The sequence below is a fragment of the Notolepis coatsorum genome (genome assembly GCF_963971535.1).
Source record: "Notolepis coatsorum genome assembly, chromosome: 14".
In the NCBI taxonomy this organism is placed as follows: Eukaryota; Metazoa; Chordata; class Actinopteri; order Aulopiformes; family Paralepididae; genus Notolepis; species Notolepis coatsorum.
Window position 1 is genome coordinate 80910573 of NC_140178.1, and position 27984 is coordinate 80938556.

The 27984-nt window shown below is 43.3% G+C and overlaps 1 protein-coding gene across 2 annotated transcripts; it reads left to right on the top strand.

The window, feature by feature from the left end:
• Nucleotides 1–1597: 1597 nt before the first annotated feature.
• luc7l3 (LUC7-like 3 pre-mRNA splicing factor) lies at nt 1598–25031 on the top strand. Of its 2 annotated transcripts, none has more exons than XM_084328433.1 (11): nt 1598–1826; nt 2533–2602; nt 2719–2758; nt 3241–3385; nt 4370–4444; nt 6676–6780; nt 12231–12392; nt 14994–15379; nt 21443–21681; nt 22265–22491; nt 24318–25031. In XM_084328433.1, exons 1-10 carry the CDS (start codon nt 1728–1730, stop codon nt 22456–22458), a joined length of 1515 nt encoding a protein of 504 aa, XP_084184559.1. In that variant the 5' UTR covers nt 1598–1727; the 3' UTR covers nt 22459–22491; nt 24318–25031. The 2 variants fall into 2 exon arrangements, with proteins under 2 accessions (XP_084184559.1, XP_084184560.1); XM_084328434.1 differs by having other exon boundaries at nt 2536–2602.
• Nucleotides 25032–27984: the final 2953 nt, after the last annotated feature.

The window sequence follows — 27984 nt, forward strand, 5'->3', positions numbered from 1 at the left end:
CACTGCCCGAGGCTGGGCATACAGTCAACATATTCTTAAATAATAGCGCTGCCCGAGGCTGGGCATATGATACAGTCAACGTATTCTTAAATAATAGCGCTGCCCGAGGCTTAGTGGCAATGCACCTGTACAGTCGTACACCTGGCTGTAACAGGGAAAATGCATAAAACACCCCTGGAACCTGATAGACAAGCTTAAAGCCAGGTTAATTTTTCAAGCACGACATGCAGATTTGCAGTTTTGCCTTATTTTAATCGAACTCTATAAGCTTAGTACACACGTCACAAACTGCACAAGTACAGTGTGAGCAGACCCTGTTGCATGATGCAACACACCGAGTGAGAGAGAGAGAGACCGAGAGAGCGTGAGAGAGAGAGAGAGCACGAGAGAGTGCGCACGAGAGCGAGAGAGAGAGCAAGAGAGCGAGAGCAAGAGAGAGAGAGCAAGAGAGAGAGAGAGAGAGATCGATCCACGGCGGGAACAGAATAGATTGCATTAAAAACTCACCAAACGTCCAAGAGGAAGGAGACAACCGTGGAGATGACAAAGTTCACCAGTCCATATTGTCCCCCCTGTTGGGATGAACTTGGGAGTCTGTTCCTAGTTTATCTGCCACACATTAGCACTAGATAACGTAGCTATCGCTAGTTAGCTGTCCCTGCCTTTAGCTAAGCCGACATGGCTAGCCTGACTGAACGTTCTAACACGCAACAACTTTCATCTTCAGTCCATCTGCCGAACGTCCTCTTCGTCTTGGCATAACCGAATCACTATACTTGGTATTGATAAGCTTACGGCACGCAGCGTTATTTCTTCTGCTCCGATGCTGCACATTTGGTTTTCAAAAGTAGGATGCTCTTGGCCAAGACATCCACTCGCTCCCGTGGATAGCGCCGAATAGACCCCGTACCTGTACCCCCTCCCCTCATGGATAATACCGGTCTTCTTGACATCTCTCTACCGACTACCAGACCGATGCCAACCAGCTCCCCCTAGTGTTAGTCCTCCCACGATGCTTTGCAAAAAAGTAAACGAGTCATTGAATGAAACCAATAGTATATCTGCAGAGCCCGGAACACTATTCTACAAAGTGTCTAATGTGAAATATATAAGCATGTAAGCAAAACTAGATTTTAGGTCTGTGATGGAAAGTGATTGTTAACATTCTATTTATTTATATTTTTATAAAAAATAAAAAAATATATATTTTCTTTCCCCATTTGAGACGGCCCTGGACATACACGACATACAGATAGACAGTACTGCTGCCTACATCTATATACATTTACTAAGTGCATGTCTATGGCTTGGGGGAAACATGCACTTAGAATCACCAGAAAGGCTTTCGAAATAGTGAAATGCCATGTTGACCTCAATATTTTCAAAACAAATTATATGAAAAGGTTATGAAATTAACAAGAATGTGATAAAATATGTAATAAAAACGGAGCTCAACGCATACATTTGATGTTAGAAATCCGATTGTTTCCCCAATACCAAGATGGCGGCGGTCTCGTGACGTCAGAGTGTCTTCGAGAATATTCTTCCGGTTCATACGCTGCGCAAAGAAGCTGGCCGGACGACGAGAGGACTGAGGAGAGAGAGGAGAGGACGGCTGGAGGAGCTGCCATTTTGATCAGAAGAAACGCTTTTGCGCGCAATAAATGGTGTAAACTATCTACACGGGGAGGTCAGGATACTCTTGGTTTAGAGTTTGTAGGTAGAAAATGCTTTCCGCAGCCCAATTACTCGATGAGTTGATGGGCCGAGATAGAAACTTGGCCCCCGACGACAAACGATGCAACGTCCGATGGGACCACGAGACCGTAAGTTAGCGTCTGTGTTAGCTCACGTTAGCATCCTGGGCTAACGTTATAATAACCACTTTGTGTGAAAAACTATTTATTATTATCCTACATTTTTTGCTAACGTAATTGGACTTGCACATGTCTGCAGCATGTCTTTCGATTTAAATGTATGTGGTAATTGGCTAATGAGCTTGCTATTGTTGACTAGATTGTAGCGTTAAGGACATTTTGTTTTCTGTGTTGTATTAGCAAGACGGTCCAGTGTGTCCCCTCTCTCTCACACAAGGCCCGCGTTAGATTGGAGGCACATTCCCACCAAGCATTACGTTGATGTGATTTAGGCTTGACGATAGCGTTTTGTTTGTGGACAAATGCATATAAATTAATAACATTACACGTTCGATTTGTAAGATTGCAGGAGACGCTCACTTGACTTGTTTTGGGGGACCGTTACCATGGTGTGGTATCCGCTTTCACAGGCCAACCAAGAGGCTAGCCAATACTTTGATATCTAGAGTTGAAATGTACTACAAGTATATAATAGCAGGACGCTTCTTCTAGTACATTGAACAGCTCAGAATGGTTGCCTGCCATGTTGGATCCCATGCCATTCTTTACTGTAGCATCTGTCGTCCCATAGTATGGCTTTGTTGTCATCGTGTGGACTTAAAAAAAAATAAAAACTGGAAAAGCCTGAAGGTACTGAATCACCTGTCTCCCTCAGCAGGTATGCAGATACTACCTCTGTGGTTTCTGCCCCGCTGAGCTGTTCACCAACACCCGCTCTGATTTGGGTAAGACAAGAACTTGCGAATGCATTAGTGAATAGTTATGTCTTCTACTAGTCTATGCATTTGTGCACCTCATTTAATAATCACATTGCTGTAATTAAATATTGTCATTTCCCCAGGTCCCTGTGAGAAGATCCATGATGAGAACCTTAGGAAAACGTAAGTTGTGTTTATGGCAGCGAAGAATTGTGGTGTGTGCAGGGGCGTAGCTGTAGATTCTGGGCCCCATGAAATAATGTATGTAGGCCCCCAATGAAAGCGAGCGTGCAAGCAAAAAAAATGTTGGCCATTTATTTATGAAAACGCATAATATGGTTTTTACCTATACATTCGGATCAGCAGTTCAGCACCTGCACTGTTGGTGGGTGAGCCTAGTAAATGAATGGACCAATGCAATAGTCTACCAAAGCCCCCCCCCTCTCTATATATCTCACACACACACTTCAGAAACAAACAGTATCAATGAGGGCATCAATAAATACACCTGAGTGATGTCTAGTAAAAAAAGAAAAAAATCTGGGCCCCCCCCCCAGTGATGGGCCCTTGGAATCATCCTAAGCTTCCCCCCCCCCCCCAGCTACGCCCCTGGGTGTGTGTACACATTTCCATGTAATAAGCTGTTTCTACTCTACTCTGTCTAGGTATGAGAAAAGCTCACGATTCATGAAGGAGGGTTACGAGCGTGACTTTCTGCGCTACTTGCAGTCCCTCCTGGCTGAAGTAGAGCGAAGGATCCGCCGAGGACATGCCCGCCTGGCACTTTCCCAAGCTCAACAGAACGCAGGGGTTGGTACCCACTTTTCTTCTGTTTAATATTTTGGCTTGTTGGATGTTCCATATGAATCTAACCTTACTACTGACTTGACACCTTTTTGAAAGCAAAATGCAAGCCATCACTTAGAAAATAGGGCACATTTTAGTCCTCATGAGTGGAAACTGTTTTGGTCAGATTCCATATGAAATGTCCCTAGGCTTGTTCCTTTTTAGAATTGTGTTTTTATCATTTTAGTTTTCTTTTGTTTACATTTGCATCCAAATAGACCGTTTTTACAAGTTGTTCTATGATCTACAAGCTGAATACATTTCCTACCTCATCGGCCCTGTTCAGACCTGGCATTAAGATCATATCTGTGTGATCCGACCGCAAGTGAACAGCTCTAAGTACGGCTGTTCACACATGACTTTAGAATGTGGTCTAAGTGGCCCAGCGTGCAATTGTGAACTTTCTGAGGCACCTTTTTAAGGGTGGGAGTGAACCTTCTGAGACGCACCTTTATGGTGGGAGTCAAATGGCTGTATTTTTAAATAAAAATAGCAGAGTCTTGACATTAGAACAACATCACTCTACCTGAAGGTAAGATGCTTTGAAACGGGGCACTTTTGTCCAGCCACATATTTGTATGGCTATCACATTCCACCAGATGTGTCATATATTTGTTTGCAGTGGAGTTTCTGTCTGGCCTTGATAGAAAAAGTATGAATTCTACTTAACCAATCTTCCGAAGCTCCTTTATCAGGGCCATATTCCATACCCTGAGCTTCCTTGATATCGTCAGGAGTAAATTACATCAGGAAAATACAAACTAGGAGACATGGGTGCTTGAACCATAAGTTCAAATGGCAGTTATGGGCAAAGTGTCAAGCGATTGTTTAACTTAATATCGAACCTGTAAATGATTAACAATGGCATTTGTCATAGAATGAACTGGCTCGTTGAGATTATCCTCGCCACCTTGTATTAAGAGTATTTTGCACGATTTCTTTCCTCAGGGGCCAGGTCCATCAGGGAAGAACGATGAGAAGGGCCAAGTCCTGACTGAGAAGATCGAGGACCTGGTTGTACAGGTTAGTGTCAAACCTCATAACACCCAGTGTGACTCAACAACAGTGCTGATCTCTTATCTCTTCTAGCATAATTTGGTAGATGTTAAAACGAGGGGTGGAAAGGGTACATCAATATCCCTTTCAAGCAGAAGTACAGTTACTTTGAATGCATTTTACTTCAGTGAAACAAGATGCCTGGATAGTGTATCGAAGGACTCCTTCCACCCCAGACACCCGGGTTCAATTTCCAGTAGTGGTACTTCAGGCTCGGTCAGACATTCCCATGAACACAATTAGCAGTGGTAACAATTAGAAGTGGTATGCTGATGGATCTGGGGCGTTCACTTTCCCCATGCGTTACACTCCCAGTAGGGGTGGATCGGTTCACAAAATCTACGGTTCGGTTCGTATCACGGTCTTGGCGTCACGGTTTTCGGTTCGGTTTCGATATACGTTTTTAATAACAATAAAAAAAATTAACACTCTAAAAATACCATACATCAGCATAAGATATATAGCCTAAAAATAAACGTTTCAGTTATTCTCAAGGACATAGTCATGAGGCAGTTTGACATCAGGCTAGGCCTGCCGCGATAAGCAATAAATCGATTAATTGCCGCGATAATTAAAATTTATGCAATGATTTTGACGGGCGCGATTAATTGCTATTTGCGCGTTTGTTTTAATGAGGCGGAACCAGTCCAGTACCCCTCGTCAGTCACTGTCCGTGTGGGGGGCCGCTGGCCTTACTACAGAGCACAGCACGGGAGCTCCGTGGGGCACTAGCAACGCCACATATAGCTTAACTACATTTCTCAATAGTGTTGCTCCTTTTAACCAAATAGCGTTCTTTGTAGTGTAACGTTAGCTATTTTTAGACCCAAGTAGTTACTCGCTACTGCCCGGAGAAACTGGACTGCTAAATAAAGATTAAAGATCTAGTGTTGATGCTCATTCAATGCCAACAACATTAGCTAAATAGCTAACAAACGAAATACAACGTATAGCATAGCTACAACACAGAATAACGTTAATACAATTACATGCATCATTGTTTACAATGAACGGGTGGGACTAGTCAAAGGACTGGACACGGGGACAAGTTAAACATGAATACATTTATTATAACAGGTAATCGAGTTGCGCTCTCGTGCCTACGCACCACAGGGCTATTCTATTATATACGGCTTTGACGCTTCCTCCTCATCGTTGATTGCCTGTAGTAGCTCCATCTAACGTTAGTAGCTAACGTTAAAACTAACCTAAAGTTAGTTGCTCACCAACAATCTCAACATTTGTTTTATCATTAGCTCAAAAACACAGAACCGGACGAGATGCTGCTAGGATAATAACAACAATACTTCCGCTCCGGTCGGTGGGCTTCAAAATAAAAGTCTAAAACCGGAAAAGACGGAGTCCCGGTTGGCGTTAGTAAACACAGTTGTATGTTAGCTTTCTTGGATGTTGAATAAACGCCTATCTTTATTTTTCAACACCCCGCCTCTCACTCATTTTCTCCTCTGCTAGCTAGTAGCTACGGTAACATTTCATTGGCTGTATTAGAGCTGGCGGGCTACCATAGTTCGACATGCGTTTTATTGTACAAACTGTGGCAAGATGTGTGCAGGCCTATCTAATGTTAATGGCTATGTTTTTAAATTCGTAATGAAGATTGATTTATATTGCGCTTGCCATTTCCACAAACTGACTAGCACCTGCTGCTGCCTGCAGCCAGCGCTCACCTCTCCCGCCTCCATGCCAAATGCATTTATTTTGCGCATCCCCTGAACCGAACAATACACAGACCCCCCGAACCATGGAGGTCGTGCCGAATGGTGTACGGTTCGAATGTGTACCGTTCCACCCCTACTCCACACGCACTCCAAACTAGTGGAATCCATCCGATAGATTACAGTAATTGCGGCTCCATTTGTCTCTACACTGTCGATTTTAAGTGGTGCGCCTAACTTTTGTGGTGGTGCTCCTAAGATTTTCTAGTGGAAAAAGTTTGTCTGGAGCCCTGTAATTATAATTGGTTACTTTCTACCTTTTGCGCTCATATAATTTCACTTGCTCACTATATTATTATTATTATTATTATTCACTTTGTCTCGGTAACTTCTGATAAAAATTAGGATGGTGGCACACCTTATTACTTTCTAACCCATACCTTCTAAAGTGGCCTACATCTATTGTCCTTATTAGACTGCAGAGTAATCAAAAATAAGGAGTTGTATGCGTTTTGATTTCAGATCGAGGAGCTTGGCTCGGAGGGGCGTGTGGAGGAGGCGCAGGGTATGATGAAGCTGGTGGATCAGCTGAAGGAGGAGAGGGAGGTGATCGGCTCCACCCCCTCGGTGAGTCATCCAACCTCAAGGAGTCGCCTTCCGTCCTGCATTCCTTACTGGGTGGCATTGAACAAGGCCTCCTGGTGACGATAATGGTCACTGCTCGGCTGAGACATGTATTTCTGTAGGGCATTGGTTCTCAAACTTTTTACATCAAGTACCACCTGAGAACGTAGCTGGCTCTCCAAGTACCACCATATGGCCGACGTTAAAATACAGTCTATTCAGCTATGCACAGTTCATGCAGGAGGCAAATGTATTCCTAATACCATTATTTATTGTTAACTTTTGTCAGTCACAGCCACAATGTACAAAGGGGTAGCACTAGAACTAGCAAACTCTTCCACACAACTCATACAATGCAAGGGGCATTGAGAACATAATAACTAACATTCTCACATGGCAAGTGAGAAAATTAAGAACTGTATTTCAGCAAATGTACTTAATTCTCTCACTCTCACACTCTCACACTCACTCACACAGCATGTTGTTGTCCATTGACAACTCACATAAGCAGGGCCGGACTGGGGAAATAATTCAGGCTGGGAAATATAGTGTGAAATATAGCCCCAGTCAGGCCACTTTCTAAGTGGGGGTTGTAATGGAAATCTAAAGACGTCTTATCCGGGGTGTGCACACAAAAGGAAACTCGTCTCAAAGGGTCTCAGTTTGAAGGTTGAGTCGTTCCCACCACTGTCAAGAGTACATGGGATCCGACACACACAATCCACAAAGGGGAGTTATTTTATAAGGAAAAGGGAGTCCATCCTGTGATACATACACAATCGAGTGGGTCGGATGATCCCCCCCCCCCCCCCAGGCATATTTGTGGACTCATGTTTGTCCAGAACACAGTTCATCATGACCTGTAGCTTTGGACTTGAACACAACATGCCACGTTTACACAATCACACAACAGTCAGATATGAATCATTACTTGGTACATTTGAAACACACTGGTAATTATATATGTAATGATAAATGAAGGTACATACACTGGTAATTATATAGAACACCATATGAAAACTTCCCACCATAGGTTCCCCCACCAGGAATTATTTTGTTACAAAGACTTAATTTCCTGCATTCTGGTGCAGGAATTTCTTTATTTTTACCCTTTAAATTCCAGTGTTTGTGATGGGCATCACAAATTATTGAAAAAAAAGAAAACACGCATTCAATACATTTTCCAATTGTAACTACCGGTATTTAAATGCCAGTTTGTGTGATGGTATCATAAATTATTGTTAACACTTTGGCTGCCTAAGGTTAAATTCATGATATACCATAGATTGCCAGCGCTATTTGTCTATGGAGAAAGTCCCCTTCTTTGCAGGGCTATAACTTTTTAAATTCTATTGCTACATTGCCATTATTAGGGCCCATTCAAAGTCCTATATGTATTGTTCATTGTGTAGGAACGTTAAACTTTTTCATTCACATATTCATAGTAAAGTATGGTCTAATGTATAAGTATGTTTTCATCTCTTTCTGCAGCTTTCTCCAGAACGTGATATAGCCCCAAATGCATTATATTGATGATGAAATACAGTTTGATGGCAATCAGCGCGATATAAAAAATTCCAACTAGACGTAGAGCTGCCGCGATAACCGCATTACCGCGGTATCGCTGTTGCATCACGCTCACCGCAGAGTTAGGCTGAATACCGCGTCACCGCTGTTTTTTATCATAATAATAAAGTTGGCTTGCGGCTCTGCAGATATACCCTACTCGGTTCCAAGCGACCCTATTGGGTAGAAGTGGTACCAGAAAAGTCATGTGAAACATTGCAGACCACTGACTGGTCAGAAGAGAGACGCGTCACACTTTGTAGCCTCAGTCTGAACAAAAACAGAACGCCGGCGCCGCCATCTTTACTGCCTCGCTAAGGATGCATTTCGTTCAGGATTTGTTTGCGACAGAACCAAGCAATAAACAAAAAAGAATGGATTCACTGTGTATTCTGCCTTATTTATTGATGAAACAAAACCGACATCAACCCAATTTACCACCGAGCGGAGAGTTTAGTGTCACAACAAGATCGCTGATGTGTTAAGTTTGTTGTTGTTAATACTACCGTCAGCCGATATACACGAGAGGTAACGTTAAACCCGGGTTTGCTTGGTAGAATACACAATGAGAGGTAACGTTAGCTTTGGCAGAATAGACGCAACGAGAGTCTGGTTAATGTTGTTATTGATTGATTGATTGATTGAACCTGTGTTAAACTCTGGCTTGCTGCAAGCCCTCGGACATCTATGCCCACGGAGCTTTCAGTGTACACAAGCGAGCGGCCCCGCCTGCATTCCCACACGGAGACAAACGGAGTAGTACCTGGCTGCAGTGGAAAAGGAACGAAGTACCAGGTGCCTAAAGCGGGTTGAGTCGAGTAGGTACTATGCAGTGGAAAAGCGCCATTAGACTAGAGGCAGGCTATAAGAGTAGACTACAAAAAAAAAAAAAATGCATTCAAACTTTTTTTTTTTTTTTTTGCGCACTGTGCGGTAATTACCGCGGCGGTAGGAAATATTTCGCAAATTCGTGCGGTAAGGAAAATATCAATACCGCGGCAGCTCTAACTAGACGTACTTCTAGAAGTTACTACACGTCATCTGATGTTGACCGGATGGGCGAGGGGGCGTTTATAATTCCGTGGGCAGCGTTATACCAATCATCTAATGTGGGTCAAATGTTGATAATAGCGTTTAGTATCGAAGACGGTAACGTTACACGCTGAAACTCACCCCAGTCTCCGTGCGCCGTTGGGCGATCATCGTCGAGTAGAAATCTTATCATTATGGGATATATTTTTACCCGGTCCATCTCCAGCTTGTATAATGGTATATACGTCCAAATCATGTTGTTTATCGAGTTATTGCCAATCGATCACCGTGTAGCGTGACGAGCCAGAGTCCCATGACCTATAGCGAGCGCCCGGAAGTACTACGGTCGTCATGACAACCTCTATTCAACATCCTGTTTGGCGATTGCGCCGATCGGCCACCAGATGGCGCTCCTGAACCGCCAGAGAGCTCAGTGGGTCCTGCTGGTGGATCTCAGGCCAGCGGAGGGGACATATGAATCCGATCGCAGATTTTTGAAATATTGATATAAGGACGACGTAACGCGTCCTCCGGCAACTTTAGCATGGCCAGCAAAGACGTCTAAAGACGGGTCCCGGCAGTCAAAGTGTTAAAATAAACGCAAAGTAAAATATTTTCAATATATCAAATGCAAGGGATTGGGGCTAGGCATGTGTCAAATGATTAGCAACAACACAGACATTTTTTTTTTGCAACCTTATATTGGAAGCCCGCCTGTATTTGTCTGCATGCATCAAACCCCTGGCTTATATAAGAGGCCCGTCCTTTATTCGAGTACCCTCCACTATTAGAGGATTTACGGTATTGCGTAGGCTATAGTGGCTGATACCTTCCATAGTTTCTTCATCTTTTCATCAGAATTTCACTCATATCCAACAAACCATAGCAATAAACTCCACTTACATTTCTGTCGGACAACTAGCCATCAATTCAACATTAGCTTTAGAGGTCCTAAACTCTGGAACACTCTAAATTCATCATTGAGGTCAACAACCTCCTTATCCATATTCAAAAAACAATTCAAATCGAATAAAATTTCATCATAAATCACCATCACATTAAGTTACTCCTGTCCATCAGTGTTACATCTACTGTTAGTATGACTGCTTGTTTCCTTTTCCTCATTATATACGGTTAATATATTATTCTCTTCTTTGCCCTCTTGTTACTGACTCATGTCAATCTTCCATGTTTTCACTATAGTGTGCCCAGGGAACAAACTTAACTTTTTTGACTTACCAGCCATTAGGCTGGTAGATTTTAAAAACTACCAGCCAGGCAGATTTTTTACCAGCCAAAAATCATAAATAGCTTTTTAGTATATCGCCATGTGTTATTATTACTATATAATACACTCATATGCTATTTTCAATTAATATCCTCAACAACAAGGAATATTAGCATAATTTTGAGTGGACTGAAGGAATGAGTCAGCGTTAATAGTTTTAAAATTCAAATAATTTATTGAAACATAGAAGTGGGGTCGGGACACACACACACACACACACACACACACACACACACACACACTGTTTCAACTCACCACCCCTGCATCATATTGTAGTCTGTCTTCAAACTTCCACTCTCGAAACTTTTTTATATTTGAATATCAACATTATCTGTCCATCCTCAGTAATCCTCAGTTTACTATAATATACTCCTGTCCTCAGTCCTGACTAGTGACTTCATCGTCTTTCCAAACGCACGCACGCACGCACACACACAGGGAAGGGGAGTGTGTCCCCCCATTTCCCTTTCCCCAGTCCACACTCACACTGTCTGCTGTTCTCTATGGCTCTGCGCCTCTGCCTCTGATCAGGATTAGCTTGTTAGCTTACGCTAACGTTGTAATGGTACATTTGGTGGCGATGTGGGCATAAAGGAATGGCGACGGTGCAAAGCATGTAGATGCATTTGACCCGCTGTGAGAAGGAAAAAAAACACCACAGACTTATTTCGGGTTGTGTAGGCGCACTGCTGTGTAGCGCTGCTCTGCTTTCAGAAGCACGGACTGGGCGGATATGACTCGCGGAGTTTCTACAGGGTTTTTCAAAATAAGAGTATCATATGAACCGAACGTTGCTAGCTGCCATAGCCATAGATATTATGACTGGAGCTGCGCTTGGGGCGGAAATGAGACCCGCACAGGATTTTCAAAATAAGAGTATCGATATGAACTACATGCCAGGTGGCGGGCAGACCTCTCATTTTTACTCGCCAAACCTTAAATCTACACGCCATTGACGCTTGGCGGGTGCTTCTTTTGCCTTATGTCTCTGTTCCTGTTTTGTAGTTTATTTTGTAGACCATGCTACACATGTAATTAGTTCATATTGTTTATGGACAATGCGATGGGAGTGGAACTTTGTACAAGCCCTTTGGGCTTCGTTCCCTCCTAGCACTGTTTTTTTTTAAATAATGTGCTAAATAAACTAAACTATAGAAGAGCAGCTGTTCTATAGCCTAATGCACTTTCATATTTGAATGAGAGCCATGTAGCCTAGAGCACAAGTACATAAGGCTACCCTTTATAATCCGTAACATCCAGATGCTTGCTCTGGATAATTAGGTCTGCAACTAGAAAACAAATAGCTTGTGGAGAACATAGGCCTAATTATAGAATGCCTTTTCCCCCTTCAAATAAATGAACACTTGCCAGGTAAGAAGATGTATAGCTATACTGAACTTTTCAAAGCATTCTGTTAGTAATTGTTAGCAGCCAAGCAGCCAAATTTTGCCTGTATCTGTAATGCCCTAAAAGTCGGTACCTATCCCTTATGCAAATGAAGAGACACTTGACCAAGACTGTCTGATTGGTTGTCAATGACATGCTTGCAATGTGTTGTTTGCACCAGACCATTGAGAGCTTTGCTGCCCAGGAGAAGCAGATGGAGGTGTGTGAGGTGTGCGGGGCCTTCCTCATCGTGGGCGACGCCCAGTCACGAGTGGACGACCACCTGATGGGAAAGCAGCACATGGGCTATGCCAAGATTAAGTCTACTGTGGAGGAGCTCAAGGTAAAAGGAAGTTAACGTAGTTTTATGGAATACCGATTTTATTTTCAGTGATCAGTGTTTCCCACCGGATTTTCAGAGACTATGGGGGGTGAACCTCTAACCCTCTAGTAGGGTTGGGCATCGTTTGGATTTGAAAAAAATCAAAATTTAGAATCGAAATTCAAATATGTTACTTCCGGTTCCAGAACCGGAAGTTAGGAACCGGTTCCTATTAGAACCGGTTTTCGGTGCCCAACCCTACCCTCTAGGGGGGTCCGGGGGCATGCCCCCCCGGAATTTGTTGTTGTTGTACATTTTAAAGTTAAATGCATCAATCTGGTGCACTTTGAGAGCAAAATAAAGAGGCTAGATTCTATGATGAACTTTGTGCAAAAAACACAATCGACTAGACTAGTGCTTTCCAATCCCCTCCTTGAAGCACCCCAGCCGTTCAATGTATTTGTTAAATTCCACCACCAGCACACCTGATTCAACTTAACTAGCCCTTCTTTATTAGTTGAATCAAGGTGTGCTGGTGGTGGAATTGAACAAATACATGGAACGGTTGGGGTGCTTCGAGGAGAGGATTGGGAAGCACTGAACTAGAGCATACATTTGAGCCATCAAAGAAATGAAGCAAAAGTGGTTACCTGTGTTGAACTGGTTTATTTTTTAGAAAATAAAAAATACTATTACGACTACTACCACTTCCAATACTACTGATACATCCCTATTGGCAAACTTTATATTTAAAAAAAAAATGTTCATTTTGGTTCATTATACAACTGTGGCGGGACTAATTAGACTGTGGCGGGTCGCCACAGTCTAGGTCATTGATGGGAAACCCTGGTGATGGAATATATAGCCTGGTTGTAGAGGTGAAATTGTCTGGTGAGCTTCTTTAATGTAACTGTAGCAGAAATTGTCTGCTGAGCTTCTTTGGTGTAACGGTAGCAGAAAGGGTCTGGTCAGCTTCTTTAATGTAACGGTAACAGAAAGGGTCTGGTCAGCTTCTTTAATGTAACGGTAACAGAAAGGGTCTGGTCAGCTTTTTTAGTGTAACTGTAGCAGAAAGGGTCTGGTCAGCTTCTTTGATGTAACGGTAGCAGAAAGGGTCTGGTCAGCTTCTTTGGTGTAATGGTAGCAGAAAGGGTCTGGTCAGCTTCTTTGGTGTAATAGTAGCAGAAAGGGTCTGGTCAGCTTCTTTGGTGTAACAGTAGCAGAAAGGGTCTGGTGAGCTTCTTTGGTGTAACAGTAGCAGAAAGGGTCTGGTCAGCTGCCGATACCACTTCTGAGAACTTAACTTATTGTACAATACCAACTAGTGCCCATCTGACCCATATATGTATTAGGGATGCACCGATATGAAAATTTGCCACCGATACCGATACCGATTGTTCAACTAACACAATCGGCCGATACCGATATTTGTGGCAACATTATTTTTTTTTTTTTTTTTTTTTTTGTAATCTTTTTTTTGTTGTAATATATATATATTTTTTTATGAAACTACTGTATATTTGTGATACAAATTGTGCTCACCGATATGAACATAGGCCTCTTTACTTACTTAAAAAAAGGAAACATCAAGAAATAGCACTATCTCTCTCCCAGTATGTTCTGCAGGGCTGCAGCTAGATACTAGTTCTCCCAGTATGGTCTACCGGCTGGGCTGCAGCTGGATACTATTGTCTCAACCAGAGTCTCAACCAATGAAATTGATTGACAGTCGATTCTGCCAATTACGTCACACACCGCTTGCACCCGCCTCTGCTGTTACCACCAATCGGCAAGCGCGTATACATTTTTTACTTCCGCTTTTGTCCGCCATTGATTTTGACGAGAGGTTTTCTAGAACAACACGGCGGCGCGGCCGACGTTTAGCTTTTAGCTCCGCAGGATGACTTAAACGAGGCATAATGATTTTACTGCAACGATTGTTGTAATAAAACAAAGCCTTTCTATACATGTGTCTGATTGAAAACTTTATTAACAGATTGCAGAATGGGTAAAACTCAGGGCTCTATGAGCAACGGAAGGAACTGAGCTAGTATGAACGCGGGCTTGCTACGTTCGGGTAAATAATATGCTGATGTTATTGAACGTGTAACACTAACTATATAACGTTAATGCCACAAAACGAATGCCTTGTTAATCATAAGTAGTAACTTTGCAGTAGCTTGTGTGTGTGGGGGACTGGGGACCGTTGTGGAGGTCGCAAGTGAACTTTTTTTTGTCTTTTGATGCTACACAAATTGATGGATATTTATCGGCTACTGCCATCGGCACATTCAAGCTTGATTGCAGTCAACAAGGCACTTATCGGCCGATACCGATACCCGACCGATACATCGGTGCACCCCTAATATGTATGCCGTATAGATTTAGGCCATTCGTTTGGGGTCATTGCACAAAAATAATTAGGATATAATCTATTTTCTCCATCAAGAACGTTTGATTTATGTCAGGTTGTCCAGGATTATGTTCTATCCCAATTCCGTGCAGACGGTGGGCCACTGGGTACAGGTCAAACGGGACCTAATTCGACCATGTTTTGTAATGAACAAAAAGTAGTGTCATGCTGAGCTTGAATTTTGCACTCTGTTGTGTTTTTGTCCACAGGAGAAACTACGACGTCGCTCGGATGACCCCGGTGCCGGTGAAGAGACCCCGGCAGTCAAGAAGGACAGGGAAGACCGGGAGCATGAGCGGGAGGAGAGGGAGAAGAAGCGCAAAGAGGAAGAGGAGAAGGAGAAAGAGAAGGAGAAAGAGAAGGAGAAAGACCGCGAGAAGGAGAAAGAACGGGAGAGGGAGAAGGAGAAAGACAGAGACCGCGAGCGCGACAGAGAGAGGGAGCGGGACCGGGACCGGAGGGCCAAGCGGAGTCACTCTAATAGCCGCCAGTCCAGCCGGGCGTCGGATCGCAAGAGGAGCAGATCACGGGAGCGCCGGAGGTCCAGGAGCCGGGACAGGGAGAGGGAGAGGGAGCGGGACCGCAAACGCAGCAGGTACTTCTATTTTGATCCACTTTTTCTCCCATCCCAATTTCGTATCGTCCAATTCAACCCTCCCCTGTCTCGAACGCTGTTTCTTGCCTCCCACAAGCCGGCTGCAATGTGGACGAAGCCATACATAGCACGAGTCCCCTCCGATACTCGAGGTAGCAGCCGTCGCATCTTTTCACCTGCGCAGCGCGATCTTTCAGCGTCAGGGGTCTGCGCTTTGGAGGGACACCACCCCCATCGCTAAGTGATTCTACTGCGCAGGCGCACCAACCGACCTGTAGGAGTCGCTGTCCACAACGTCCAATCCCCACCCCTTAGTTTTCCCTCCCCCTAATACTGCCAATTGTATTAGTACGGACGACCAGCCAAACTGAAAACAATGTGGAGAGCTGGGCTCGAAACCCAGCGTCTCCAGCATTGGTGGTGAGTGCCTTGCCCACTGCACCACCTAGCCGCCCGCAGCAGGTACTTCTGACTACCTTTTGTCTGTACATTTTATGATATGGTGGTACTGAGTCATCGTTTGTTACAATATTCCTATTAAAATGGTCAAATGACTTGTATACACGCTGCAAATTAACGAGATGGTGCAACGCCACTATTGCACGATTTTGCGGGGAACCCTGTAGGTTTGAGTTTTTAAAAATAATTTTGTACCTCTTATTAGTCAAGGGATGTTTCACTGAACACACTTGCACTTTTACAGCAAGCCCTGCTTCACACTCTTCACAAGTGTACTCTGGTCCTCTTTTGGCTACCAAGCAGCTCTGCTGGAGCAGTTATGGGCCGTTCTCACCCAAAGCAGCCACGTATAGTAGTGCAGCTGCATTAAATAAATGTCCAATGTAGCGGAGCGTGTGCAGCCACAAGGTACTGATTTAGATTTGATTCAAATTTATTGTCATTATACAGCACAAGCACAGTACAATGAACAGAAGTTTGGCATCCGACCGGAGTGTAAATGTAACTGTAAAGTGCAATATACAATGTACAGGTGATTAAAACTGTGTATAAAATATATAAATTAGTACTGAGTAGGGGTGGCACAATACCACTTTTTCATGTCCGATATCGATATATCTGCCGATTCTGATACTGTTCCCCCCTGCTCTTCAAAACAAAACGGTGTTTAACCTAGCCATCTATACAACATCATGCTGAAACTGTGAAACAAATGTCTTACTCCCTGCTTTTTATTTAGTTAAAATCTTTTAGTTAACCTCTTAAGCCTGACTGGTCCGGTACCGGTCCCGAAATGACATCACGTCATAAATCAATCTGTCTAGTAGGCTTGGACGGTATTACGGTATACCAGGGTATTTAGAAATCCCGACGGTATTGAATATCAATAGTCAAAATCACAGATGCGTTTCAGTATAATTACACTGAAACGGAGTTTTGACAGTGGTTGGTTGCTCAGGAAGGCCATCAATGGACGGGAGCAGGAACTTGGTCTCACAATAACCCCAAGGAGATCGAGACGACACCCCGCCATAGTCCTAACAGACCTTGACTACGCGGACGATATCAGCCTGCTCTCTGACCAGGTGGAGCAGGCACAGGAACTCCTGTGCAGAGTGGAGACGGAGTGTGCCAAGGTTGGCCTTAGGCTAAATGCCAAGAAAACCGAGGTCAAACATCCTCCCGGATCATCCACCTCTAAGGACAACAGGAGGCTCTGCTCTAAAGGAAGTCAGTGATTTCAAGTACCTGTGCTCGTGGGTCAACTCGTCCGAGCAAGACCTTAAAGTGAGGAAGGCGCTTGCGTGGAGGGCTCTGAACGGCATGACCAGTGTGTGGAAATCCAACCTCCCCCGTCAAATCAAGCTCAACTTCTTTCATGCAACAGTTGAGTCTGTCCTTTTGTATGGCAGTGAATGCTGGACCTTGAAGCCCACCCTGCAGAAGTCCTTGGATGGGTGCTACACCAGAATGATGCGTGTGGTGCTCAACATCAACAGGGATGAGCATGTCACTAATGCCAACTTGTATGGGGGGGTGCTAAAGGTGAGCGATAAAGTGGCAGTCAGGAGAATGAGGCTGCCAGGTCACTGCCAGAGACACCATGAGATGCCAACCAGCAAACTTGTGCTGTGGGAACCAACACACGGGCATCGATCACGAGGACCATATTAAACCTACGTGGACGTACTCAGGAGAGATGCGGGAACAGAAAGCACCGGCGAGCTAGCCAGATGCATGGAGGATCGGGATGACTGGAAGCACCGATGGAGGGCCCGTCCGAGGACGACCTAGAGAGAGAGAGAGAGAGAGGTTGTAGTGCACACACGCGCCAGCAGAGGGCGAGACCAGTCCTCACTAGTGGAGCGAGTGGATCACAACGGTGTCCACGTTTTACGGTAATGTTGCGACAGTGCTGTTAAAAAAACGTAAAGCGTTGTGGTAACGAGAGTTGATGTGTGTGTTGTTGTGGAGCAAGCAAATAAACGGTAAAACGTTACGTCGCAGTCCGGTGCGTTTTTGAATACACAATACTAACGTTACTAGTACTACGGTGCTGCAGGCTAACTGGCTACCATTCTGAGAGCTAACGATAGTAGCAAATTTCGACCGGAAATAAATCCGAGCGGCCATTTTACTGTAGTCATTATTTACATTTACATTTAGTCATTTAGCTGATGCTTTTATCCAAAGCGACTTACAAGTTCTGTACGACAAGTCATCAGGAAGGGTACAACTCTTATCAGCTGAGTAACAATGTTCATCAAAGTGTTGCGTGTTACAGTGTAGGTTAGTTTATTAGGACAAGTGCATGACAGTACGGTTAGTTAGGGTTAGATTTTTTAAAGATTTTTCCCCCCATTATTTCAGATAATGGTTGAAGTGCGTCTTTAGTCGACGGCGAAAGATTGGACGGGATTCGGCTGTCCTAACTGCGTCCATTCGACTACCAACGGAGTTGTGCGTTTTGCCAATCTGATTGGCCACTGACGTTTCTGGTCATGTGACATGTGCGTGACGAGCTGTGTCTTTGCCCATTTCCGCGTCGAACAGCCTGCAAACTACCTAACGCCTAGTTTATCACTGGTTATGCAGTTGGTTAAGGTTAGAGTTTGGAATCAGGGCTGGCGTTCTATCGCCATGCTCTAAGACAAACTCTAACCTTAACCAACTTCGAAAGAGTGCCTAAGCTTAACCGTCGAAAGAACTTGCCGTCACACGATTGGTGCACATGTCACATGACCAGAAACGTCAGTGGCCAATCAGATTCGCAAAACGCACAACTCCGTTGGTATTCGAATATAGGCGTCCTAATTGGGGTGGTTAGTTCATTCCACCATTTTGGGGCAAGGACTGAGAATAGGCGGCTTCTCTTTGATGACCCTCCCGGTGCTTGGATAGGAGTAGGTCTGAGGCGGCCAGAAGATGCAGAGCGTAGGGGTCTTGAGGGTGTGTAGTTGGAGACCATTGACCGGAGGTAGGCGGGAGCGGTTCCCTTTGCCGCACGGTGTGCTAGGTCGAGGGCCTTGAAGCGGATACGTGCAGCAATCGAAAGGCCCTCTTTCGAATTTGGTTACGGTTAGAGTTTGGAATCAGGGCTGGTGGTCTATCGCCCTGCTCTAAAGACAAACTCTAACCTTAACCAACTTCGAAAGAGAGCCTAAACTTAACCAGTTGGAAACAAGGTGTACAGTAATAAAATTAGCAATCAATCAATTCAATAACCCACGCTCACTTAAAACAGCGCACCAACCAGCTGCTTCTATAGAAAGTAGGTAAAAAAAAGAAATCAATCAATTCGCGCTATTTTTATTTTGTTCCACAATGACTCATGACTCATCAATTACATCATCCAACATTGTTTAAGCAACTAAGACATTCGCCGTGACAATCGTTTTTCATTTAGTCTTTATGACCCTATCACCATTATCCTTTCGTAATGTTTCCTGTCTGGCTTGTCCGCCATCTTGCTTTAATTCCTAAAACCACGAACGCGCATTGATAGTGATGCGGTTGTGGGCGGGTCCTGGGACCAAGAGCGTGGGTTATGAAAAATACCCATGTGTAAGTTGACTGTTTCAGCCAATCAGAATCGAGAAATTTGCATGCCGTTGTATAATCTTCCATTTACTTGGGTATGTATTTTTAGGCGGATTTTCAGAAAATAGGGCTAGAGGTTAAGCATTGGGCAAAAATGTTGCTATTTATTTTTTAGTTTGATGATTGCATACCCAAAGTAATTAGCAATTTATTATACTTTATACTAGAGCTGCCGCGATTACCGCATTACCGCGGTATCGCTGTTACATCACGGCCACCGCAGAGTAGGCTGAATACCGCGTCACCGCTGTTTTTTATAATAATAATAATAAATGACCCTCCTCTCGTTGGGCTTGCGGCTCTGCAGATATACCCTACTCCTCTATCGAGGTTCCAAGCGACCCTATTGGGTACCAGAAAAGTCACGTGAAACATTGCAGACCACTGATTGGTCAGAAGAGAGACGCGTCACACGTTTTTTTACGTCCTGAATGTCAGCTCATCACAACACGGCTAATAACGTTAGCTTTAACTCTCCGCCGGAGTGGACTACCATCGCTCTTCAGGAGTACTAAACGAGACATAATGATTTTACTGTCTGCAACGAATGTTATAATAAAAGCCCTTCGTTCTATACACTTGTCTGATTGAAAACTTTATTAACAGACCGCAGAATGGGACAACTCGGCACGCTCTGAGCAAAGAAAGGAACTGAGATATGAATAGAGTATTGCTTGCCTTGCTATGGTCCGGTAAATACGCTGATGTTATTGAACGTATAACTATATAATGTTAATGCCACAAAACGAATGCCTTTATTATAAAGTAGTAACTTTATAGTAATAATAATAAGAAAGGGTTGGGGGGGTTAGGGGTAACCACCCCTGCCCGCGACACCGAGTGAACTGCGCACGACCAGAGGGGAAACTTCGAATCCGTGTTTCACTTTCAATAACTAATGCGTGCTTGCCGAATCCCAAACAATATTCATGCTGCAAAGTCATCCTCTAAAGATAGACATTTAGACAAAGGCAGGCTATATGCTATAAAGAGTAGACTACTACTAAAAAAAAATGCATTCAAACTTTTTTTTTTTAATTTTGTGTGCGTGCGGTAATAACCGCGGCGGTAGGAAATATTTTGCAAATGTGTGCGGTAAGGAAAACATCAATACCGCGGCAGCTCTACTTTATACGTATAGCACATGCATGAGTCTGGTCTCCTTTGAAAGATAACATTTGGAAGTTTTGTACACGATAAAGAAAAATCCCTGAGTGCTAATGAAATGGAGTAACAGGGGTTTGAACACACTGAAGTAAAAGTTGTTTACTCATTTCTGTTTAGTGGTTGCCAGATGCCTGTTTTTAAGTTCCAGCTGAGAGGTAGGAGCTGGAAAACATAACGGTTCCATAGCCTGAAGTCTTATGTAGTACATGTCCAAAGTTTATAAAAATCCCACGGAAAATGCGTTTCACAAAGGCTTTTGTAATGTGTGTACCGGTACAAATTCAGCGTGATTATCCAAAATTGCCATCCACTTCCATCCATTCTGACGCTTGAGTCAGGACAAAGGACTTCTTCGTCTGCTTTCCCCACTCTCACCCGCCCGTCTATCGCTTTCGGAGCAGATGCTCCTTGGCTATAACGGTGATCAAAAATGTTCGCCATCACCGGTGATTGGTCAGTTCTGAACCGGACATGGTCACTTGACGGAGCGGCCTGTCAAAATGCCACTCGCCGGATATATCGTCATGTAACTCGATACCCGAAGCACGCAATTGGTTGAGTGTGGTGGCGATCGAAATGCGTCAAATTAAACATTACAACAGTGTATAGGACGATCGGCAAGAAATGGAGCTGGTAGAACGCAAAGTGCCGCCAGTGCGTGACGGCCCGCCATTGGGCCATCCAATGTTTAAGAGGTTAATTAAAGTTTGTGGTGTTGCTGCCACCCCTAGAAAAGGGATATGTACAGATGGGATATAGTATCTACAGAAATGTAAAAGGATTAAGTGCTTTGCGAGATTTTTTTTCTTTTTCTGAACATATCCTCTTTTTCTCTAGGAGCCGCGACAGGGAAAGGAGGCGCAGCCGCGAGCGGCCTGACAGGAAGCGCCGCTCCCGCAGCCGCGAGAGGAAGAAGTCACGCAGCCCGGAGCGCAAGTCCCATCGCCACCGGAGCCGCAGCAGGGACAAGGACAAGGACAGGGACGGGGACAAGGACAAGGACAGGGACAGGGATAGGGATGGGGACAGGGACAAGGACCGGGACGGGGACAGAGAGCGGTCATCCAGAGACAAAGGTGAGACCACAGGAACACATAATCAATACGATTGAAACTGCACGATTCCCAATACAATTGGGGCGTCAAACCCTGGAGGTGGGTGTGACCCATCTCTTTACGCACACATTTGCTGAAAGCATTTGATACATGCAGAATAGAGTAAAACATAAAGAAATATCAACAATAAAACGAAAATAACGAAAATAATTTAAAATGTAAAGCTTTAGTTTTGAGAGAGGGAGGATGATGATCGGGTGAAAGGGATCTTGAAGAGGTGGGTTTTGAGGACCCGTTTGAAGGAGGGGAGGGTGGTTGATTGACAGATGTGGATGGGTAGGGTGTTTCAGAGGGATCGGGTGTTTTTGCTATTATGAGTCCGGTCGCCATAATTGTGCGTTGTCTGTATCGGCATACATTCTTAATCGGCATGTAGAAGAGCGTAGCCCAACAACTAAATTCTAAATATATTTAATTTGCGCATTGTTTTATTGAAAAATGTTTGGCGCATCATTATAATGAGTCATGGTTTAGAATTTAAATGACATGATTTAAAAGGTAAATGTTTTATTTATTTTAATTTGTATTATTCCTCCTCTCCCAGACCGTAAGGAGACGGAGGAGAGGAGGAGTGGCAGCTCCAGGAAGGACAAGCCCTCGGACAGCAGCGACGCAGACACGGCTGCCACCAAGCAGGTGGAGTCCAAGGAGACAAAGGAGGCCTCCGCCGCCTCCTCGCCTGTTCTAAACGGCCAGCAAGAGCTCCTCCATTCTGAAGGTGACATTCAGTCCAATTAAAACTGATCTGATAGGACCTCAGATCAGCCTCAGGTAAGTCCGCCCTCCTACCCCCTCCACCCTGGCTCTCACCTCAACCCCCTGCCCCACCCCATCCTTTCCTTCTCCCACACCCTATCCTCTCTCCCTCACCACCCCTCCCCCACCTCCCTCCGTCCCTTTCCTCCCTTTTCTTTCAGTTCATTGCCTATGATTTTGTCTTATGTACTGTGTGCGTATATCTTTATCCTGTTTTCGGATAGTGCATCGTAAGTATGCACTGAAGATGGGGGACTAGGCCCTGATGAAAGAGAAGAAGGTAGAAAAGAGGCAAAGCCAAGAGGGAAAGACCAGTGTAGCCCTGAGAAAACAGGCCCGGAGGTACTCCTCGTTTTGTATCAGTTTTATCTGTCCACCACCAGAGATAAAGTATAAACCAAATGGAGTAAAAACCAATTTACATCAAGTCATTGACATTTTTTATTCTCGTCTGTATTTACTTGTTTTAATATACATATATATATATATATATATATATTATAAGGAGTATGTGATAACTTTGTTACTTTACATAAACCACATATGGAACAAATGACAAGCCAGTGTGTGTCTAATATATATATATATATATATATATATATATATATATATATATATACATTACTTATTCAGATTCTATATCCACATATATAAACTCCTAGCCTTATTGGGCGTAATGTTAAAATAAAATCTATGGTTTCAGGGTTGTATATGTGAAAAGGAAAATACAGATTTATATTGCCGTGATGATGACATCTCTTCCTAAATGCCATGGATTTGTCCAACTCACTGTGCCTGATAATGCCATGCAGTGTGTGTTTGGGGGTGGGGGGTTGTAGCACCGTGGGGCCTAACGTAACTAACTAACTGGAGGGGGTAGGGTTTACCGAATGAATTGCAGCTGACTTCCATACCTCACACAGCGTTGGTGTTGTGAGCAAGACCACATGAGAAAAAGGCAAATTAAAAATCAAGGATACTCAGACTCTCAAACTGTGCAGGTACTCACCCCAGGTACTCCTTTCTCTACCCACATCCATTTCTGAATGCTGTTGCCTGTCAAAAAAAAGTGCTTCTCCAGAAACGTGAACTTGACAGCTTGATTGTATAATTTTTATTTATTTTTATCCTTTTAAATTTTTCTAGTTACTTTTCAGACATCTTTTGGAAAAGATGGTTGTTTTCTTCTGCAGTACAAACTTCTGAGACACTGATGGAAAATGTGTCGTTGCATGGTCAACCTGCTTGATATACCCAGTCACTGGCTTAATGTCTCTAATGAGTAAACATGTCAGTAGTGTAACAACACTTTAAGTGGAACATATTTCTTTACGGATATGACTGATGGGTTTAGTTCAGTTGGTAACATGTTGTGCATGTTGTGCTTTTTAGATGGTAATTGTTCCGACTTATCTCTCGTTGTGGGGATATCAAACGGGTTGCCACTAGCCTAAAGATTTTGATAAAAAATTAGCAGCTTGAACTAATGTAAACTGTATGTTGTACCATACGTTTAGGCCAACGATGGAAATCTTTAGGTAGTCAAGGTACCGGTAATCAGGATCACTTACCATAATGCCTAGATATTCTGTCCCAAAATGCAACTAGGCTCACCAGGTCCACAGCACTAGTAAATTGTTACGTTATTTTTTTCCCAATACCAGTATCTGTTCATAGTCTGCGGTTGACTTTACTCTGACTGGTTAAAGGGGTATATTGGAAAACGAAATGTCTGTTTTTATGCTGATCATACTGTAATTTAACAGCACCAAGTGCTGTTGCAAGCCCTTGTTGTGGGGTCTTTGCTAATATGGTGTCTTGTGAACATTTCTGCTTCACAGGGGAAGCTGGAAAATCTGGAGGAGGAAGAATCAGAAGAACGCACCCCATCGTTACCCTGAACCCCCCCTCCCTGCCACTCTGCTGCTTAAAAACAAGGTGAACCACAAATGTAGTGGCTTATACAAAATAAATGTGTAAAAAGAGGGAAAGAAAAAACACTAGTTCTCATGTCCCTTTACTTGTTTTGTTCAGTTTTTTGTTTGTTGGTTTTTTTTGATTTTTTGGCAGGTTGGGGCTAGTTGTGGTTCATTTGACGATCTCTATTAACTTCGTCTTTATTTTTTTTGCCATAAACTTAGCTACCAAATCTAGAACAATTACATGATGGATTTGAGAATATCTACACGTTCTCCTTGTTTCTTACTATTTTAGTGAACATTTATTAAAAAGAAAAAAAAATCAGTACTTGTGGCTTGTTTGTTTGTCAGGTTCCACTTCACCTCTTGACCTTTTTTCTCTTTTTCTCTTTTTGGTTTGTTTTGAGAAGTCATTTGAAAGCGTATGTACAATGTTAGTCCAATGTTAGGGCTTGTTTATCTTTTCTCTCCTCCACTTAGAGCTCACATTGATCGCTCTTGTCCCCTTACTGTAAAATATACACAATTAAAATTTTGATCGAAAAGTCTTTTGACAACTGAATGGTTTTTGTTTTTGTTTATTTTGCTCTGATTTTAATGCCCATGTTTGTCTTGATGAATTAAAAAAGCATAAAACTTGAAGGTAGTGGTTGTGATTATTTTCTACCCTTTCTCATGTGTCTCTTGGAGCAGAGGTTCTCAACACTTAAAAAAACAGACCGCCCCCTGGGCCCTACATAGTCAAGCAAATGGTGAACTTTTGACAATTAACTTTTTTTATTTCCCCTTTACAAGCTATTTAACGTGATTGGTGAAGGGCTTTAGACTTTCTTATTTGAAAAAAGCATACTTTATATCATATATATAATATATATATTTACGTATATATAGAGAGACTATCTTGCAGAATGGAGGTCTCTGGTCCCATTAGATACTATCCTGCAGCATGGAGGTCTCTGGTCCCATTAGATACTATCCTGCAGCATGGAGGTCTCTGGTCCCATTAGATACTATCCTGCAGCATGGAGGTCTCTGGTCCCATTAGATACTATCCTGCAGCATGGCGGTCTCTGGTCCCATTAGAGACTATCCTGCAGCATGGAGGTTTCTGGTCCCATTAGATACTATCCTGCAGCATGGAGGTCTCTGGTCCCATTAGAGACTATCCTGCAGCATGGAGGTCTCTGGTCCCATTAGATACTATCCTGCAGCATGGAGGTCTCTGGTCCCATTAGATACTATCCTGCAGCATGGAGGTCTCTGGTCCCATTAGAGAGACCATGCTGCAGCATGGAGGTTTCTGGTCCCATTAGAGAGACCATGCTGCAGCTGGGCGGTTTCCGGTCCCAATAGACTCAAGACTATCCTGCAGCATGGAGGCTCTGGTCCCAATAGAGAGACCAGCCTGCAGCATGGAGGCTCTGGTCCCAATAGAGAGACCAGCCTGCTGATTGGAGGACTGGTCCCATTAGAGAGAACAGCCTGCAGCAGGGAGGTCTCTGTTCACATTGAGAGAACAGCCCGCAGCAGGGAGGTCTCTGGTCACATTAGAGAGACCATTCTGCAGTTATTGGCCTTGAGCAAAACACTGAGCCCTTGCCTATTACCTGTGCATCTTGAAAGGCTTTGCTGATATAAGGCAATTTGGTGTTTCAAATACATTCTAAATAGATGTTTGATGGGCAGAATACATGCATACCCTGTTGTGAAATCCATGTAGGCTACGGATCTTTCGGTTGTCCAGACAGTAGACTCTGAGGTGCTACAGCATTAGAGGGTGGCCCCAAGTAACCACCACCTTTTTAATGTTTTGTTTTGAACAATGAATGATTATACTCCCTTGGCAAGATGGCAGCTTGCCCCAGAAATGTGATACGACATCAGCTTCCCAATTAGTGGGATTCTAGTAGAGCCATATGAAATCCGTTTTATATATATCTTTTTTTCCAAATTCAATTATTTTTTAATATTTCAGAATTCTGTATTTTGCTTTGTACACATTTTACCATCAGAAATAGTGTCTAATAAGTGGGAATGAATAAATGTCCACAATTTAATAAGAAATAACAGTCCATTTAATGTTTTTAAGTGCTGCAACTCAGAAATACAGTTCAATTTTACACACTATTTTTCAAATAATATTGTGACAAAATAAAAATACACATTTCAAGTGTAAACAAACAATGGATACAGCTAGCTACTACTGACATTATCACAATGTAAGTAGCCTAGCTATATCTATTATATTGTGATGAAATATAGTAATGCATAATTTAGGCACTTTTAGTTTATAAAGGACAGTGTACTGACAATCATTTGCATTAAACAAATAGATGGGTCCACCAGATTTAGCAATAAGCTATCATTTCTAGTCTTTATGTACTGCAACGTTACATAGCTATTTCATCACAATAGTGTCAGTGATTAGCCTCGCCCTCTAGCTGATCACCAGGGATCATCGATAGAGAGCTGGGCTGCGGCACTGCAGATATACCCTACTCTGTTTCGAAGCAGTGTTTTTCCGTGTTCCTGACATGGCTGGGCTGCGGCACTGCAGATATACCCTACTCTGTTTTGAAGCACTGTTTTTCTGTGTTCCTGACATGGCTTTTGGAGAGTGATCTTCGCACGTGTTTTGCGAGTCCAGTCCATGGCATGTTGACAGAATTTGCAAAACACCTTATTGCCGGTCATATACAAGTCATTAGGATACTGCGCTGCTCTGAATTTAGGGCCTAGTGTGGAATTTCTTCCGACGTTAACACCGAAGCAGCTAGACGCTTGGACATTGCTGCGTGTTGTGTGTAACGCGCTGTAGTGTCCCCGGTCATGTTCGCGTTGCACCAAACGTTCCATGTTCTCCCGAACATGGAATTTCAGTCCATATTAGGGCAAATTCTGCAATATTCCACGTTTACAGTTGATTCCATTTGTATTGCTCAATTCCGCGATTCCGTGAACGTCTATTTCATATGGCTCTAGCTTCTAGCTGCAATGTATTGAAGTTGAGACCAGTGTAAACATTGAACATTTTGTTTCCGAACATAAATAAACCCTTCACAGCCACAGAAATGCATGGGAAATGCAATAAAACCCTTTACCTGTTGCCTAGAGATAGTCCCTGTATCAAGAGCCACATATCAACTACAGAATAAACGCATGCCTCCATTCTTGTTTTTCGTGGTGGGCCCACACATTTGCTCATGTTTGGAATTTGTTTATTTGGACCATTGCTTTCTGTGTCTAGCCTTTAGGACTCAAAAACCTTCAGAAGACCCTAGATTTAAATATCACTTCAGTATACACACTACAGGTGTCTATTCCTTGATTTGCAAGTGGTGACTCCTCAAGTTATGACTATTTTATTTTAGTATATAATGAATTATAATCATTGCTAATTTAGATAATCTGAGGCAACAACTCCGTTGACATTTAACAACAACCCTAATTAGGGTGTTATGTGCAACTTCAATGTCTTGTATTTCCCAAACGGAATGTTTCTGAATGCATTTGGACAAAGAACATTGGGTCGTTCTGGTGCCAAAATGGGTTAAAGCTTTTTCGCTTGTCTTGATGGCCTAGAATATGA

Coding starts and splice junctions, on each gene's coding strand:
- luc7l3 (XM_084328433.1), top strand. CDS start 1,728: ATGCTTTCCGCAGCCCAATTACTCGATGAGTTGATGGGCCGAGATAGA. Junction 2,603..2,718: donor CAACACCCGCTCTGATTTGG/GTAAGACAAGAA, acceptor TCATTTCCCCAG/GTCCCTGTGAGAAGATCCAT. Junction 15,380..21,442: donor CGGGACCGCAAACGCAGCAG/GTACTTCTATTT, acceptor CTTTTTCTCTAG/GAGCCGCGACAGGGAAAGGA.